General features: G+C 44.5%; 1 protein-coding gene across 1 annotated transcript in view; it reads left to right on the top strand.

Moving 5' to 3' along the window:
• PKHD1 (PKHD1 ciliary IPT domain containing fibrocystin/polyductin) overlaps positions 1 to 18,496 on the top strand; it is a 1,769,028-nt gene that overhangs the window by 1,678,086 nt on the left and 72,446 nt on the right. The window contains exons 59-60 of the mRNA XM_078647366.1: positions 656 to 743; positions 17,596 to 17,750. Of these exons, the coding sequence (XP_078503492.1) occupies positions 656 to 743; positions 17,596 to 17,750 (243 nt within the window). The remainder of the gene's footprint in view (positions 1 to 655; positions 744 to 17,595; positions 17,751 to 18,496) is intronic.

Raw genomic sequence — 18,496 nt, forward strand, 5'->3', positions numbered from 1 at the left:
TACGTACTTTAACAGGTAAGTAAACATATAAATAAATAAAACGAATTTTGTTTTGTGCACTGCATCACCAAATGCGATGCAGTGCGCGCAACGAAATTCGTTTTATTTATTTATATGTTTACTTACCTGTTAATGTCCTTAATCCATATATTACAACCTCCCACCCTGCCCCTCCCCCTCCCTTCTTCACCGCCCTGGAGTTACACCTACCACCGGCCGTGGCTGGTCAGTCAGTGTGTACTTAATTAAATGAGGCAGTGGTCTCCACTGGGCTAATGCCAACCATCATGATACTCATGATGTCCATTTGCTTGCACTCTGTTGTCACTGTCACCTAACCTCTGATCACAGATAGACCAAGAGGTAAGTATGCATAGAAAGATCAGCAAAATGTCCTTTACCACAGATGGTGCCTATATCATTCAGTATGTTTATCAGTTATTGAGCTGATATACGATGGAGGAAGTTTTTAGATTCTTTGTGCATATTATATTTAACAAAGAAAAAACAATGCACCTTTCTATACAGTGAATGTATTGATGAACTGAACACATTTAGTTGATTCATCATAGAAGTATTTAGACATGCCTGTGAACATAAGCAATAAACATGCTACAAATGCTATTCAATGTCACCATGCATCTGCTTATCTCAGGAGTTTTCGGAAAGTTGCAAATTCACAGTGTTTATCCCAAAATGACATGGACTCGGCTTGGAGCAGACATTGCACCTGGAAATGACCGGTACTGTAATATGTATTACTGCTTCTTTGAGTCTACTACTTGAATCCTGATAGTGATGGTGCTTCCAGTTTAAAAGTCTTCTTGTGACATGCATGCATTTGAGATTTAATATTTATAAAAAAAAGTAAAAATGTAAAATAGTCACATATGTATATTGATGTGAATTATGTTTTTTAAACTGTAAATGTTTTAAAAGTATTATTAGATGAATGACTCTTTTTTCATATACTGGAGCCTTTAAGTCCAGCTGTTGAGTTCCCCTGGCTCTTCTTGCTCAGCGATTTGACCCAACTCAAACATTACAGCTCCATAATATTGGTTTGCACATTTTTTATCCATACCGTGCCAATGACCAGCCGCGGCCGGTAGTGGGAGTACCTGCCGGGCGGTGACTTGGGGAAGGGGTGGGGCAGGGTGGGGGGTACTAATGTATGGATTACGGAGTTTAACAGGTAAGTAAACATATAAATATATAAAAGGAATTTCGTTGCGCGCACTGCATCACTTCTTTTTTAACATTTCGAATTGAATCATTTCAAAATTGAAGTGTGTTTCACTGATATGTTTTAAGTGGGAAACAGCTGTTACAACGCATTCGTTACAATGCTTGCTTTTACCCCGCATGCCGTTACAACGCAAATTGCTTGTTGCAGGGGGTATAAGGTGTTGGATTTAACTCCAACACATTCCCTACTGTTGCACACACTGGAGTTGGAATAGTAAGTTATACTATTCCAACATCTAGCGCACCGCGACAGGAAGTCGGGGTAAATATTTGCATTGTAACGACATGCAGGGTAAAAGCATACATTATAACATCATACAATCGTATTATCTACAGTGTTACTGTGCATAGATTGCTAAAAAAATCTGAAAGTTAACTCTATACCATTAATTCCTTAACACCTAAACCCCTAAGCCACATACCCTTAATCCTGTATTCCAAACCTTTAACCCTACACCCCAAACCCTTACCCTCATACCCAAAGCGTGGTACTCTCTACCCTTTACCTCTAACTGCGGAACCTGTGGGCTTAACACTATATTTACAGCACCAAGACACCTTTGGTTATACCAGCACTATATAAAACTTTATAACATAACATTGCCTTTCTTCCTACATTTTAACTCCTTAACATCTGTACCCTAAACCTGTAATGCTTAAACCTATACCCCAAACTCTTTAAACCTTTTTCTCAAAGTAGTTTGCGACTAGTATTTTGCAAACAGATATGTGTACCTCTGGCCCTATATTGTTTTGAATTTGTCGAAACTTAGGCACAGTTCACATCAAGAGTGCTGCCTCTCACTTTCATAGTTTTACAACCCATTTTTCTACAGATAGCACTCACAATTCGGCTCTTTACTAGTGATAAAGCATTTCATAACAATACAGTTTATTTAGAAATCACATCTACATGGATCCTTAGGGCACTTAGTACAATTACACGAAAGATAGGGATGGATAACATCTCATATTTAATTATAAGCTTGTTATTTCTTAAAGTTCATTTTATGACCCTGTCAAGCATCTTTTCAAATCGTGTTCAAAATATAATTCCTGAATTGATTGACAGTATGTAAGCAGAATTATTTTTTAACATGCAGGCTCAGCTAATGGTATTAGTTCTGAGAATTTTAACAGAAGAAAGGCTACAGACGGAATTACCCCTTTCTTTGCTATCTTTTCTTTTTTTGTTAAAAGCCCCATTTAATGCTGTTAAGTATAATACAACAGTGAAGAAACCATAGAGAAGATCTAATGAACAAAGTAATAGTACATGCAAATTATGTTTTTTTTTATTTACAGAAACAACATTTTATGGGGTACATTTTACAAATATTTAAATCCGCATACTATAGGATTTGTTTCATTTTCAATTATTTCTACGCATAAGTACAAACAGAAAATAGTGTTCTAATGATAGAGTTGGGTCTCACATTCAATTTAAGAGTGTAGGGCACTACCAATGTTGGTAAGCATGTTCCTGCAAAGTGAAGGTGCTTTCTAATCTCTTATTCCCAATGCATTCAAATCATATAGACAGCGTGATCATGCATGCTTCATAGATATCCAAAGTAGTTTGTCTTTCATTAGACTTCTATTTTTGATTGCTCTGATTTAACTCATAAATTTTGTTTGTTACATATATGTTTAATGAGAAATGAAAACTCTTTATTTACCATTTGTGCAGCTAAATGAAAACCCTTTTGGGGTTTTTTCTGCCAGCACGTGTTTTGCTGTGGCCTGTGCACCATTGAGTTTTTTCAAGGCTGAAACAGGATCATTGAATCCTGTCTCCTAATTCACAGGTTGCTAAAGTCACATATACGTATCAGCCACCATAATTGTGATTCTTGCCAGTTCTCTAATCCCACAATGAGATGGAAAGTAGTTTTTTTGCCTGTCTCATTTTATATTTTAGAATAGAAAAATGCTGCTAATGCAAGGTCTTCTGTTGAGTAACTCTCCACATTTTCAACCATAATAGTCAATCAGTATCTATTCAGGCTAACAGCATGGACTTTAAAAAATATTTAAGCTCCCTTAAATAACTGCAGATGTGTTCATGTATTTCTACACACATGTATATTTTGTCCAGAAGAAATAGCCATTAGGGGCAACTTCTCATGCAGAACAGAATTTGCAGTATATATCCTGACATGCACCTGCGGACTCTAATATGTGTGTAGCACCAAGTTGCAGGTGCATGTCAGGATATTGCCGCATTTGCGTTCCATTGTTAATAGTGATCCTCCATATCCGGTAGCTCGCCATATTAAACATATGCATAACAATGACTTAAATAGTTTAAGCTATTTCGTGGCAGCTGCCGTTCCTAAACCTAGACGTGGAGGTGACCGTGAAAAATCCCTGAGGCAGTTGGAATCTAAATTGATTTTAGAACTCGATACTAAGCATCTTAATGGGTTAAATAATACAGAAGATTTACATAACTTTTTATAGTCGATTCATTCCTCCTGTTGTCAAGATAAGATAGATATGATGACCTTCTGGTGCTATACATCTTTGTACCTGCCTGTAAATAAAATCTAAGACACTGTTGAGCAGTGACTTTTCAGTAAGGGGGTACAGTCGGGTGTGGATTTTATTCATGCCTATGTACACTCCATTACTGATGACCTATATAATGTAAACGTCTTTTTAACCAATTAATTTGGTTTTAATTTGGGGATAGTATAACACTTTAAGCATTAGCACTTTAATATTGCATTTTATGGGGCACTCTAGTATGATTGTGAATATTTTGTATACAGTAGGAAGTTGTGGGGTCTTATCATAGATTTATATAATAACGAATGGTGGGGTAGAAACCTAGAGAAACAACTTTGAATAGATACAGTCAAGCAGGAAGCTCAAAGTAAAAAGGAGGATCTGAATCAATAGTGCAATAGCAATATTTTGCACAAGGTATAATAAATTGAATATGACATTCCAATATATTTATATATTTATGAGTTTTAATGACATATTTATATTGTATTTAGAACTCCTGGCACTTTTCACAAGGAATAAAAAGGGAAAAAAAAGAAAATCACTAATGTATTTATACGGGCAGAGTAACATATATCTTGAATCTATCACCATAAAATGAACTATGAAATAAAAGATGACCTCAACATATATCCCTTTATGGACACAGCAGCAACTAATATAGAAAGGACATGGGTGTGAAAAAGACAACTTATTCCATGTGTAACAGCAATTAAGAAAGTGAAGTTGCTGGATAAAGAAGAAAGACTTTGTATTCAATGTGGATGCATATGTATAAATGTATATGTATTTATATATATATATATAGATATATATATATACATATACACTGAAAAAAACAAGGGTTACAGATACAGTATAGTAGGCTTAATTGTCACTTGTAAAAAAAACCTGAGAAATGCAGCTGTTATAGTTAGTGAGCTATCTATAATTCGTGCTCCGCAATACACTGCTAATGACCTCACATATTACATCACTCATGACATGGTCAGTGACATCCCTGATGACATCTCAAATGATATCACTAAAGACATAATTCGGCGACTGTGAGTGCTTTTAAAAATCTTGAGTTATAAATTATATATCAAGGTGGTATTGGTGAATCAGTGGGTGTATGAGTACCTGATTAGATGATTCAGTGGATGCCTGACTAACTGTATGAGTGGGTAATTAGATGCATCAGTGAATGTATGGGTGAGTGACTGGTTGTATAAATGTGTTTGTTAGTCTGTCAGTTGGTGTATAAGTGGCTGTATGGGTGTGTGAGTGGGTACGTGAGTTTCTGTATTTGTGGTTGATTGATTGTCTGAGTACCTCTCTGGGTTTCTGAATGTCTGTGTGGATGGGTGATGAGTGAGTGGGTGAGTCAGTGGCTGTATGGTTTAGTGAGTATGTATGTGTGGGGCTGTATTGGTGATTGAGTGTGTTATGGCTGTATTGGTGAGTGAGTGCATGTACCAGTGGTATGTGGATGAGTAACTGGGTATGTGAAAGGCAATATAGGTGAATGATGGGGTATATCAGTGACTGTATGGGTGAGTGAGTGAATCTAAGAGTGGCTGAATGGGTGAGTGTGCACTTGTGTCAGTGACTGTATAGGTGAGTGAGTACACATTAGTATCTGTATGACTAAGTGAGTGCGTGTGTAACTGTATGAGTGAGTCAGTGGCTATGTGATTGACTTTATGGGTGAGTGAGTAGGTGTGTGAGTAGCTTTATGGGTGACTGACTCAGTGTGTGAGTGGCTGTATATGTGTATAAGTGGATATGGCAGTGGTTGTATTTTTGAGTGAGTGGGTGTATGTGTGGCTGTATGGGATAGGAGTGGATGTGTGTGTTGATCTATGACTCAGTGAGTGGCTATGTAAGTACTGGTATGTGTGTGAACATGGGTTTGAGAATGGTAGTGTGGTAGTTGTATTGGGTGTATGAAAGGTTAGTTGAAGAATGAGTGGGTGGTCAGAGATTGTGTGGATGATGTCATCAGTGACAAAAAGAACCCGACTGAGAGCGCCCCGCGTATCCTTAGAACCCCTAAAGGCTGCCATTGATGTAATTATAATTACTCACTCACCGCTCCTCCAGCCGAATAATTGATGAAGGGTTGATCCTTATTGAATTACTCACCGCAACGACCTGGACCTACGGTAACCAAGAGTTGCCTTGAATAACAGCAGTAGCCCACTTGGCTAAACTTGACAGGGACTTACCCTACCTGGACACCATCTGAAGCACCCTGATTTACTTAGGAAGATTTCTACATATTGGGCACTATTATGTGCCAATCGTCCAGTGAATTCCTTTCCTGAAGAGACTCCGTATCTAGAAAGGGTCGAAACATCGTCAAATACTAGAGAGAGAGCCTAAGAAAACTACACATTTTTTGCAAAACTCCTAAGAGCTCCTCTTCTTAAAATACCAATAACCACCTCTGCGTCTCCTCCTTTTTATTAGCACTACATATATCGTACTTTGTTTGTTGTGGTTATGGTCACATCACTGGGAGTCACAAAAGCAATGTGAAATGTGCAAATGTATATATTGTAAATACACAATTCAATATTTCATTTTTTTTGTTGAACTTTTGAATATCGTAATGCAAAATAAATTGGCTGAAGTGAGTACAGTTGCAATATTTATTTTTGTGGGCTTCTATAAAATCGTTAGAATATTAATAGACCTAGATGTTTCTCTGTCTCTGCTTCATTCACGCAAGATATACTAATCCTTGCAGAAATTGTGATAATTTATTTAATTAGTTCCTTGTGAACATTGTTTTTGCTTATTAACAACACCCAGTTTCCAAGGACATATGGGTCGCTCTTGTCTATTTGTGGAAGTCATTTGACATGTCACAAGCGGTGTCATCAGTGATGTCACTGACCATGCCATGACTGATGTAATATGTTAGGTCATAAGCAGTGCATTGTGGGGGTGCGAGTAAAAGTTAGTTCACTAACTATTTCTCTGGTTTTGCACGAGGGACACCTGAGCCTAACTATAACGCCTCTGTAACCTTTCAATTTTTCAGTTAATTTTCTAAGGTTTTTTAAAAATTCCATTTCCTAACTATACGTCCCTGTAACCTTTGTTTTTTTCAGTGAATTTCTATGTTTTTTAACTAGTAGTCACTTTTGCAGAGTGATGGAGAAAGGAGGCCTGGCATCTGACTACCTCTCAGGAATCCCACTGTGTAGGACTTACAGGAAGTACCATGAGGGCGTCTTGGTCTCCAAGGTGCCTCAGGAGTAAAGTGGACTTAATAACCCAATCAGTAGTGCACCACAGCCGCATTTGCAGAGTGGTGGAGAAAGGGGGCATGGCCTTCAAAGACCTCTTAGCAATCCCGCTGTGTGGGACTTACTGGAGGTAACAGGAGGGGTAGTTTCCCCCAAGGGAATCTTTCGGGGCCAACTACACCTCCTGTTACCATCAGTAAGTCCCGCACAGCAGGATTACTGAGAGGTTGTTGGAGGCCATGCCCCCTTTCTTCACCACTCTGCAAACGTGCCTCCTGGTGCACTGCTAGTAGGGGGGTAAAGTCCTCTTTGCTCCAGAGGGTGCTTGAGGTATGTATGTATGTATGTATTGTACACTTGTATAGCGCAAGCTGTAACCCAAAGGGTATCCAGGCGCTTTGACTCCACTAAACCGAGTACGCAGTCACCACATTATACTGTTCTAGGAAAAAGGTAGGTTTTCAAACCTTTTTTAAAGGATGGCAGATCCCTCAGACTCCGCAAGGAAAGGGGGAGGGAGTTCCAGAGTTTAGCGGCTGAGTATCTAAAAGAACGGCCACCCATTCGCAATCTCCGAACTCTCGGAACCACCGCCAAACATGCCGAGGAGGAGCGAAGCAGTCTTGCTGAGCGATACCACAGAAAAAGTTTCTGCAGCAAGACAGGTCCTTGGTCATGCAGTGCCTTTAAAGGCCAGGCAGGAAGCTTTAAAACAGATTCGTTGCTGAACAGGTAGCCAATGAAGATCTTTTAGCGCTAGGGAAGAAGAAGCAGCGCGTGGCCTAGATAGAGCAAGCTTCGCTGCCATGTTTTGAATGCGCTGCAGCCTACTAATCAGAGTGATAGGTGCGCCCAAAAGTAAGGCGTTACAATAATCAATCCTACTTAGGATAATACCACGCACCACCTCTGGCCTAGCCTGCACTGGAAGCATTGGAAGAATTTTACGCAAAGTGCGTAATAACAGCATACAAGTGGAAATGGTCTTGTTAACAAAGCCATCCATCTGCAGATTGGGGCTGAACATGACTCCCAGATTACGGGCTGAATCCGCCGCCACCACTGTACCCATAGAGGACGATGGCCAAAAATCAGCCGGTAGGGGGCGCGGGGTACAATCAGATGAACAGTACAGTACCTCAGTCTTTGAGCCATTAAACTGGAGAGAATTGGTTCTCATCCAGTCAGCCGTAGCAGACATACATTGCTGGAAGGTCTCCTTAGACACGGCGTCTTCTCCTTCAAGGGAGAAGATAAGCTGAGTGTCGTCAGCATAATTGATCACTGAGATGCCGAAGGACTTAATAAGACTAATCAAAGGGTGGAGGTACAAATTAAATAGAATAGGGCTAATCGCTGACCCTTGGGGTACACCTTGCCCTACTCTTTTGATCCCTGATCTAAAAGGAGGCAAAGCCACCACATGGTGTCTATTCTGGGGGTATGAAGTTAACCAATCCAGTGCCAATCCCGCTACCCCAATCTCCTCCAGCCGACTGATAAGGATGGAGTGCCTGACCGTGTCAAATGCAGCCAACATGTTGAGCAGCACTAAAAAGGCTGCCCGACCAATGTCGACCCGTGATCGAAGATCATCCAACACGACCGCCAGCGCCGACTCCGTACCATGCGCTAGCCGGAAGCCGAACTGGGCCACATCCAAACAGATGTTCTTTTCTAGAAAGCTGGACAGAGACTGGGTCACCAGTTTTTCCATGATCTTAACCGGGAAGGGAAGCAACGAAATTGGCCGATAATTCACCGGGCAGGTGGGATCAAGTGTGGGTTTCTTCAAGAGAGGAGAAACCACAGCCAACTTCCAGCACTCCGGCACCATAGCAGTGCTAAAGGACTGGAAGCAGATGGAGTAGAGGGGGCGGAAAAGCTCCTCCTGAAAAAGCTTCCAAAATGTATGAGGTAGCGGATCAAGCGGAGAGCCTGAGGACACACCATTTGCAAGGGAACAAAAATCCTCAAACGGAGGGAGGATAAAGCTTTCCAACCTTGGATAATCAGAGATAGATGAGGGTACATGAGCAGCCGGTGACTGGGGACATGAGCAACCCGAACTAGCGAGTCCACTCAGAATGGTGGCAATCTTGTCCTCAAATGCATCGGCCAAAGTGTCGCAGAGAGACTGAGAGGCCGGAATATTGTTTGCCGCACATGTCGGCTTGGAAAGATCTTTAACTATTTTAAACAGGGTCTGTGATTTATTAGACGCCTGTAATAGCATATCCTCTAGATCTGCGCTTAATCTGGGCTTTGTAGTCCAGCAGCGCTTGTTTAAAGAGGGATCTAGCAGGCTCTGCATAGTGCTTTCTCCATACCCTTTCTGCCTGTTTACATCTTATTTTCGTATGGAGAAGATCGTTAGAGTACCACGGCATGGTAGGCCTACGTCTATCTTTTGATTTCCGCAAGGGGGCCAGCTTGTCCAGCGAGTTGGTTATTTGCATACATAGGCCTGAGTAACTCGCCTCCACATTCCCCTCTAAGGAAAAACCTCCTGAAAAGCAGAGTGGGTAGAACACTGCTATTTAGGAGTTTAGACCATTGTCTGCTAGTTTTGGTGGGACCCGAACTGCACTCTCGCGCAGAGTCGGCGGGGAGACCTAGGGAAAAATGGACTAAAGCGTGGTCAGTCCAACATTGAGTGACTATGTCCCTAATCTCAACCTGCGTGGCTTCCGCAAAAACCAGATCTAAGGCATGGCCCTTCAGGTGAGTCTGGGAAAGTACCAGTTGCTGCAGTTGAAGATTGCTACATGCCTGGCACAGTTCCCTATAAGCTATGTCCATCGGCCCATTTGGCCACAGATTAAAGTCCCCCAAAATAAGCAGTCTAGAGTGAGTATTAGAAAGATCATAGATTAAATCAATCAGATCAGGTAGGCTGGACAGTGCATTACCCGGAGGTCTGTAGCATAACAGCCCGGAATGCAATGCCCCTTTCTGTCCTTTGAGAGAAAAGCCCATAAGTTCAAATCCTTTGACCCTCTTTACCTCAAGCTGAGAGAGATCCAGAGTGTCCCTAAATATAAACCCTATGCCTCCCCCTGTATTCCCCTTACAAGGGTTATGCCTGATTTTGTATCCCGAAGGACAGGCCAGCCCGAGTTCTACCTCGCTGTCTGCTCGAGTCCATGTCTCCGTAAGAAAGAGCACATCTAACCCATAGGATTCAATTAAGAGTGCAATTTCGACATGGTGTTTGCAAAGAGACCGAACATTAAGTAGCCCACAATACAGCACCGCTAAGTTGTTAGACGTCAAGGCCGGCAGGTTACTTACAGGAGGGCGATGACCGACCTCAAAGAGCTCTGCTCTAGAGTAGGATAGCCGGTGTGTTGCAGCAGAGGCAGCGTGGCTAGCGCTAGTCGCGATCAATGCGCAAACGGGCGCAAACGGGCTTACCTCTGGCACGCCATTGTGCGTCCGCTGCGCGCCAACGCTGCGCGCTTGATGGATATGCATATTAAATAGCCGTAAACGCGGGAGTCCTCCGATGTAAACGCTAGTCCTCCAACCAAGATGGCGCCCGCAAATCGGCACTCACCTCGTCACCCTCACCCAAGATGGCGGCCTAGATCGCCGCGATACGGTGGAGTCACGGACCCTAGCACGCCCTGAAGCGCCCTATATCCCGCCAAATGCGGGGTGAAAAACAATTATGGTGCAGGGTAAGAGTCTCACCTAAATATTACCCCTCAGAGAGCGCGCAAGAAACTAGGTGCCTGTCGTCTGAAAAAGAGCAGCGCAAAAGCGCAAAGATACAGGTAATTTAAAATTATTAAAACTCGCAATGCAGCACGATGTGCAAGCGCGCTGAAGTCAGTAACGTCTGACCTGCCAGCAGGGGAATCCGGTTTTTATGCGCTTCACCAAACGCGGGAGTCCTCCGATGTAAACACTAGTCCCCCAACCAAGATGGCGCCCGCAAATCGGCACTCACCTGGTCACCCTCACCCAATATGGCGGCCTAGATCGCCGCGATGCGGTGGAGTCACGGACCCTAGCACGCCCTGAAGCGCCCTAAATCCCGCCAAATGCGGGGTGCAAAACAATTATGGTGCAGGGTAAGAGTCTCACCTAAATATTACCCCTCAGAGAGCGCGCAACAAACTAGGTGCCTGTCGTCCGAAAAAGAGCAGCGCGAAAGCGCAAAGATACAGGTAATTTAAAATTATTAAAACTCGCAATGCAGCACGATGTGCAAGCGCGTTGTAGTCAGTAAAGTCAACTACCCCTCCTGTTTATTCCAGTAAGTCCCACACAGTGGGTTTTGCTGAAAGGTGTTCAGTGAAACAAACAAGATCAATCAATCAATCAATCAATCAGAGCATTTATATAGCGCACTACTCACCCGGAGGGTCTCAAGGCGCTAGGGGAGGGGGGTCCGCTACTGCTCGAACAGCCAGGTCTTGAGCTGCTTCCTGAAGGCGAGGTGGTCTTGGGTCATGCGGAGGTGAGTCGGGAGGGAGTTCCATGTCTTGGCGGCGAGGTAGGAGAAGGACCGTCCCCCAGTGGTGGCTCTTCGGATTCGAGGGACGGCGGCGAGGGCGTGGGCGGTCGATCGAAGCTGGCATTTGGGAGCGTAGAAGTTGAGGCGGCTGTTGAGGTATCCTGGTCCTTGGTTGTGTAGGGCTTTGTGAGCGTGGGTGAGGAGACGGAAGGTGATTCTCTTGTTGACTGGGAGCCAGTGCAGGTCTCTCAGGTATTCGGAGATGTGGCTGCGACGGGGGATGTCCAGGATGAGACGTGCTGAGGCGTTCTGGATCCGCTGAAGTCTCTTCTGGAGTTTGGCGGTGGTTCCTGCGTAGAGGGAGTTGCCGTAGTCCAGACGGCTGGTGACGAGGGCCTGGGTGACCGTCTTCCTGGTCTCGGTGGGGATCCACCGGAAGATCTTGCGTAGCATGCGCAGGATGTTGAAGCACGACGAGGAGACGGCGTTGACTTGTCTGGTCATGGAGAGGGAGGAGTCCAGAATGAAGCCTAGGTTGCGTGCGTGGTCTGTTGGTTTGGGTGCGCTGCCTAGGGCGGGGGGCCACCAGGAGTCGTCCCAGGTGGAGGGTGAGGATCCCAGGATGAGGACTTCCGTCTTGTCCGTGTTCAGTTTCAGGCGACTGTTCTTCATCCATCCAAGATGATGGACGGAATGTTGCACAATGGCAAAACATTCACCCCCAGTCACAGATCTGGGTTTAATCCATCGTTATTTTGCTCACCAAGCCACCCCAGTTCAGATATGGACATATGCAAATCAGCCTTGACCCTGTGCCTCATGGGAACAGTCCAGCCCGAACTGCCAAACCATGTCTTCCCTGGAACGATGGATTTAGGCCCAGATCTCTGTACTGGGGTGAATGTATGACATTGTTCTGCATTCTGTCCGTCAACTGTTGTTTTTGCATTTGTCACCCCGAGTGGGATGGGTATGCTCAGACGTGAGTCCCATGCTCTCCACACCACTGGAGTCAAGCTAGCCTGGCTGAAGACGGCTGATAGCCAGAAACCGGTCCTAGGATGCTTGATTCCGGTCCAGGAAAGACATGGCTTGGTAGTTCGGGCTGGACTGTTCCCATGATGGATTTAGGCCCAGATCTCTGTACTGGGGTGAATGTATGACATTGTTCTGCATTCTGTCCATCAACTGTTGTTTTTGCATTTGAAAGGTGTTCAGTGGCCATGCCACCTTTGTCCTCCCCTTTGCAAACGCACCTCCTGGTGCACTACTAGTTGAAGGATGAAGTCCCCTTGTCTCTTGATGGTCCTTTGGGGCCAACTATCCCTACTGTCACCTCCAGTAAGACCCACACAGCTAGATTACTGAGACGTTGTCAGAGGCAACGCCCCCTTTCTCCACCACTCTGCCAACGCACCTCCTGGCACAATACTGGATGGGGGAAGTAGTCCACTTTAATCCTGAGGCCCTGTGGAGTAAAGTGTGAATAATTCCCCAACCAGAAGTGCACCCGGAGATGTGTTTGCAGAATGGTGGAGAAAGGGGGCTCAGTCTCCAATTCTTCTTAGGAATCCAGCTGACTGTGACTTGCTGGCAGTAACAGAAAGGATTCCTTGGTCTCAAGGACCCTCAGCATCTAAGGGGACGTCATCCCCCAATCACTGCTGTGCCAGGAGGTGCATTTGCAGAGTGGTGGTGAAGGGGGAAAGGCCTCTGGGCGATTTGCTGGAGTTTATTTTTTTAATATATATATCTTTTTTGTTTCAAGGGAAGGGGGCTGCGTGGTTCCCTTCCCTGGGCCATTTTCAGCCCTGGGGACCCAAATCCCCGGGCCAGCTCTTTCTTCAGTGGGTGAGGGGGGCCTCAAAGTCCCCCTCCCAGCCCGATTTCGGCCCTGGTGACCCCATCCGCCAGGGCTCAGGCTTTTCTTTCTTATATTATTTTTTATTTTTTTAGGTTGGGGCTAGGTGGCCCCTCCTCCAGAGCCATTTTTAGCCCCGGGGACTCCATCCCCAGGGGCCCGTGTCTTTTAAAAAAATAGATTTTAATAAAAGATGAGGGCCTGTTGGAAAGTGCCCTGTTTTTGCATGGTTGCCTCCCACGTTTTGCCTAATGTTGATGTGCTTTGTCCGAGTGCGCCCTGGGGTCCAGCCAACCAGGCACCCAGGGCCTATGTTCTTTCCCTTAAATGTACTGTTGTAAAACCCAAATGACAACTCGCTGGCCACATGTAAGTCCCTTGTAAATGGTACTCTAGGTACCAAGGGCACTGTCACCAGGTAAGGTCTCTAAGGGCTGAAGCACTTATTGTGCCACCCTTAGAGGCCCTGTACCTTTACACCCACACACTGCTATTGCAGGCTGGGTGTTTTGGTGCAGAACAAAAGTGAAGAGGCAGCATGGCCCACATCCCTGTGTGCCATGCCGACAACCCACTACCTTGTCCAGGTAAGCCACCCCTCTAGCTGGGTGCACTGTGCCAGTGGTGAGGGTGCTGGTGCATGAGCACTATAGCCCTACAGTGTCTATGTTCATTCTTGGACATTGTAAGTGCAGTAATGCCATAAAGAGTATATGGTATGGGAGGTCGTCATTAAGAACTCCACAGCACCATAATGGCCTTACTGAAAACTGGGATGTTTGGTATCAAACTTCTCCGCACATTAAACCCACACTGATGCCAGTGTGGGATTTAATGAAAAATGCACTCATAGGGCCCCTAAGAAGTGCCCCCTGAAAAACGACCTATCTCTAGTGTCATCAGACATGTTTCTGGACCCCTCAGTTGAGAGTCTGCTGCTCTTGGGGTCCTTAAACAAAGCACATACTGGGGCGAGGTGCTAAGCCTCCTCCCCAAGGAAGGGCAAGGTCCACAAAGGGGAAGCTTCAAAGGCCTGACACCTTCGTGAGCTAACCCAGCCATTTGCCGTTTTCAGCAACCGGCCCCAACCGGTTCTGACCCCCACTTTGGGTGGGAGAATTGTTGGGAAAAAGAGAGGTGTGGCCACCTATGCCAACCCCACCCCTTAGGAGGGGAAGGCGAGGTGAAACATAACTCTCAGTATCCGCCATCTTGGAGATGAGGGGACCCAACCAACCAGAGTGAGGCCCATGTCCACCTCCCTCTGGAAGTTGGCTTAATAGGGGGGTACCCATCCCAAGGAAGGGTCCATTGGCCCGACCTGTCCCTATCTGTAATGCCTCTAAATGTAGTATTTACAGGCAACCCAGAACCTTGCCTCCTCAGACCTGAGCCAAAAACAAGAGGCAAAGAAGAAGAAGGACCAAACAGCCGCTTGGAGAGAAGAGGAGGAGGACACCAACTGACTTGGCCCCAGTCCTACTGGCCTGTCCCGATCTCAGACTCCTCCAACAGAACCTTGGTGTGTACTGCAGCCAGCTGTCCTCTAAAACCCAGAGAACTTGCCCTGCCTTCGCATCTAAAAAGTACTTTTGGCTCCTGTGAGCATCAGACTTTCTCAAATGTAACAGACTCTGACTCCAGCTGACTCTGTGAGTCCCCTCCACTCCGCTCCCAGCATCCCGAGCCCAAGTGAGCCAACACTTTAAGGAGGTCCTGCCAACGATCCAAGTCTGGATCATAGTGACCTCTAAAAAGCAAGCTTCTAAAAACTAACCTGCAGTCAACAACTGAAGATCCCCCTCAACCGTGAATGGAGGTGAGCACCCCGACCGACTCTGTATCCAAAGCAGTCCAGACGAATGAACTGCGACCTTCTGACCGACTCCGTCATCGAACGCCGCGACCATAAAGCAGCAATTCCCAAAGACCCCATTGGCCTCATCCACCACTGACCGATTCGGAGGGATCCTCGACCGAAACCTGCAACCTAAGCCAAGTCAGCATCCTACACCCTGCCACCTCTGTGCTGCTGGCAGTGTAGTTCTTGTGTTGTCCATTTGGCCTCACTGCTGACCCTGACGACAGGAGTCTTTGTTTGCCCAACTTGGTGGCCTGCTTGCCGCAGTCCCCCACACCCAAGACCGTGCTAGCCCGTTGGCTAATGTACAGACCCTGCACGCTGCACATGCCCGCCTCGGTTCTGCTGGAGGTGCGACTTGAGTGCTCCTTGAACCAAATCTCACCCACGGACCTGTAAACCCGGTTTGGCCCTCAGAGAACTAAGTGTAAACCTGTGTTGAGTTTGCAAAACTTATTACCTCTATTTTTCCTTCCCTCAGGAAATGCACCAGCCTGGTATCTAGTGATACTTGGCTGTATAAGAAAAGTAATTCTCAAGTAATCTGACTGTAAACTGATTCACTGCATTTGAACTGTAGTTAAACTGCATGTGTTTGCAAAGTATTGCTATACTTACTTGTACCAGGCCTGGCTTGGTTCTCGAAAATAAAATATAACTAAAAAACATTTTTTTATACAAACAAATTTATCTGAGTTCAGCCCTTGAGTGTGTGAAACCATTCCTTGCCTGAGTGTGTTCAATAAATGCTTAGCCCTTCCCTCTGATAAGGTCTTACTGCTTGCCCACTCTACCACAAATAGAGAGAAAGGTTTTATCTACTGTAGCCTCTGCCTACCCTTTGGGGAACCACTGGACTCTGTGCACACTATACCTTACTTTGATATAGTAAGCACAGAGCCAGCTTCCTGCGTGCAAGTGCAGCCCCCCTCTCGTGCCAATTTCGGCCCTGAGGACCCCATGCCCAGGGCATGGCCTTTTGTTGTAAAACATGTTTTTGTTCCCGAAGAGAGGGGGTGCACAGCCCCCCTCGTAGGCCTTATTCAGCCCAGGGGACCATATCCCCCGGGACCTGGCCATTTCCTTTTTTTGTGATCTTAAAAATAGGATAGGGGGCCGCGCGACCCCCGCATTTATAGTATTTAGTGTTCTGGGGAGGTTGCTGTCCCTGTGGCTTAGTGAAAGCCTATGAGGGGAGCCCCATGAGCCCCCCTCTTTCATTAACGTTATATCCCCAGGACCTGGTCCACCCAGGGGATAACAAAGCAAGCATGGAAGCCTGTGCTTGCTAAAAAAAGAAAGTGCCTCGGAGACGCGGATCCGCCCTCAAGTCCACGGCAAGATTAAAAAAAATGCTTTTCATCACTTGCAGGGTCCCTCAGGGACCCCCTCACTATATCTGGGGAGTCAGGGTATTCCTACCCTGCCCCCTTTTCTTTTTTCCTTTAACCTTTATTCTGGTACTCTGCTTCAAGCCAAGTCCCAAGATGGCTTCCAACACTTCCTAGTTGAAGTGTTGACAGCCAATCAAATTTGAGTAGGATTTACAAGTCCATTGGAAGGACTTGCGTCCTTAGATATCTATCTTTTTTAAAGCTAGATATCGCTAAATCTACTGAATGGATTTACACCAAATACCAAAAACCACGCATTTTGGACCAACATCTAGCTTTCTGTCAAATTTGGTGTAATTCCGTTCAGCAGTTCAGGCTGAATTTGTGTTAAAAAATGGAAAATCCCTATACACTTTACATGGAGAAAACACATTTTGGGACCCCCCCCTTTTTTTCCCAACCCCTGCTTGATGAATCATTCGAAACTTTCAGAACAGCAGATGAGCCAAAAAGGGGACGTTCTGAAAAATGTTGTGGAGATTCGTCAAGCAACGCCAAAGTTATTGGCAAAAAAACTCCACTTTTCCTACGGAAACTTTGGTCCTAACTATAACTACCTTGGAGAATATGTTTCCAAAAGACTTATAGTATCGAAAAATTAGTCAATCAAGAGCACATTTATACATAGACTTCATTAACAACAATAATGATGATAAGCAAATCTTGCAGTTGTTTTATGATTCGAAGGTAAGTAAAAAATCACTTAAATATTCAGAATCTGATATATCAGTAGTTAACTTTGCACAATGCAGTGATATGTGTATCTTTAGGATGAAAAGAGCTGACAGAACTGGTGATATTGTTAACCTCTATCTTTAATCATTGTGTCATTTCTAAAGGTGCTATTATTTCCCTATTTTATGTTACTCTAGTCACCAGTTTCGCAAGGTTAGAAGGCTGAATTGGTCTTACTAGAATGCAAACATGTGACAGCAGTGAGTGTTAGTTCACTGAGAACTCTTACCATCTATCTTTCGCATAATGTCATGTGACTCTTCTTTTCGTGACTTTCATAGAATTTTGTTGGAAGATGCTGTTGATTGGACCCCTGGTGAAGACATTGTGATCAGCTCTTCAACCTATGATGCACATCAAGCTGAGCTGGAAACTCTGAAAGTGGTGTCCAAAAATAGCATTAAAATTCATAAGCCGCTGCTGCACAGACACACTGGTAAGATGATCCATATAATACCTTTATAGTGAATGTATTGACTGTTGGAAGGAAGAAAGTTGCTGATGCTGAGCACGGAATAAAGATCCTTTTGCTTTGTTAAAAATCCAAAACTTGGTATGCATCCCAATAGTTCGGGCCCATTATCTTCACCATCATTACTCTGAATACTACTGGAATGTGATATAAGAAACAACGCATGCCAAAATTACATAATCTTTGCATCACTTCAATGCAAGTTTGTACTGATATTTCCACAGACCGTCTAGCTTCACAGATGATATTTGCAATGACTTCTCTGCAAAAAAGTATACACCACCCTCAGTTTTGGTGCCAATCGATTTGTGCGATTGTCAGTGTAAAGCCAAATTGCATTGGTGCAATGTAACATGGGGTCCTAATTGATGAATTTGCCTAATTTCCAAAGTAGTTTTCAACAAACTCCTCAAAAGGCTAAATGGATTTTCATGATAATCAGCACTTAGGAGCACATGCATCAAGAAAAGGAATTGCAATTTAGGAGTTGCAAGTCCTTATTCAAGTAGATTTTACAAAAATAATAGCGATTCATACACATTCACTAATAGCAAATAGCAAATTGCGATTCGCTATTAGGGAATGCTTTCCCATTCATTCCTATGAGCCTAGAGGCCCATAAGAATGAATGAGAAAGCATTCACAATTTGTGATTCCTTAATGCAAAGTCTGATTTTGAAAATGCTTCTTGCATTGCATTTAGGGAATCA

Source organism: Lissotriton helveticus, chromosome 6, assembly GCF_964261635.1.
Source record: "Lissotriton helveticus chromosome 6, aLisHel1.1, whole genome shotgun sequence".
In the NCBI taxonomy this organism is placed as follows: Eukaryota; Metazoa; Chordata; class Amphibia; order Caudata; family Salamandridae; genus Lissotriton; species Lissotriton helveticus.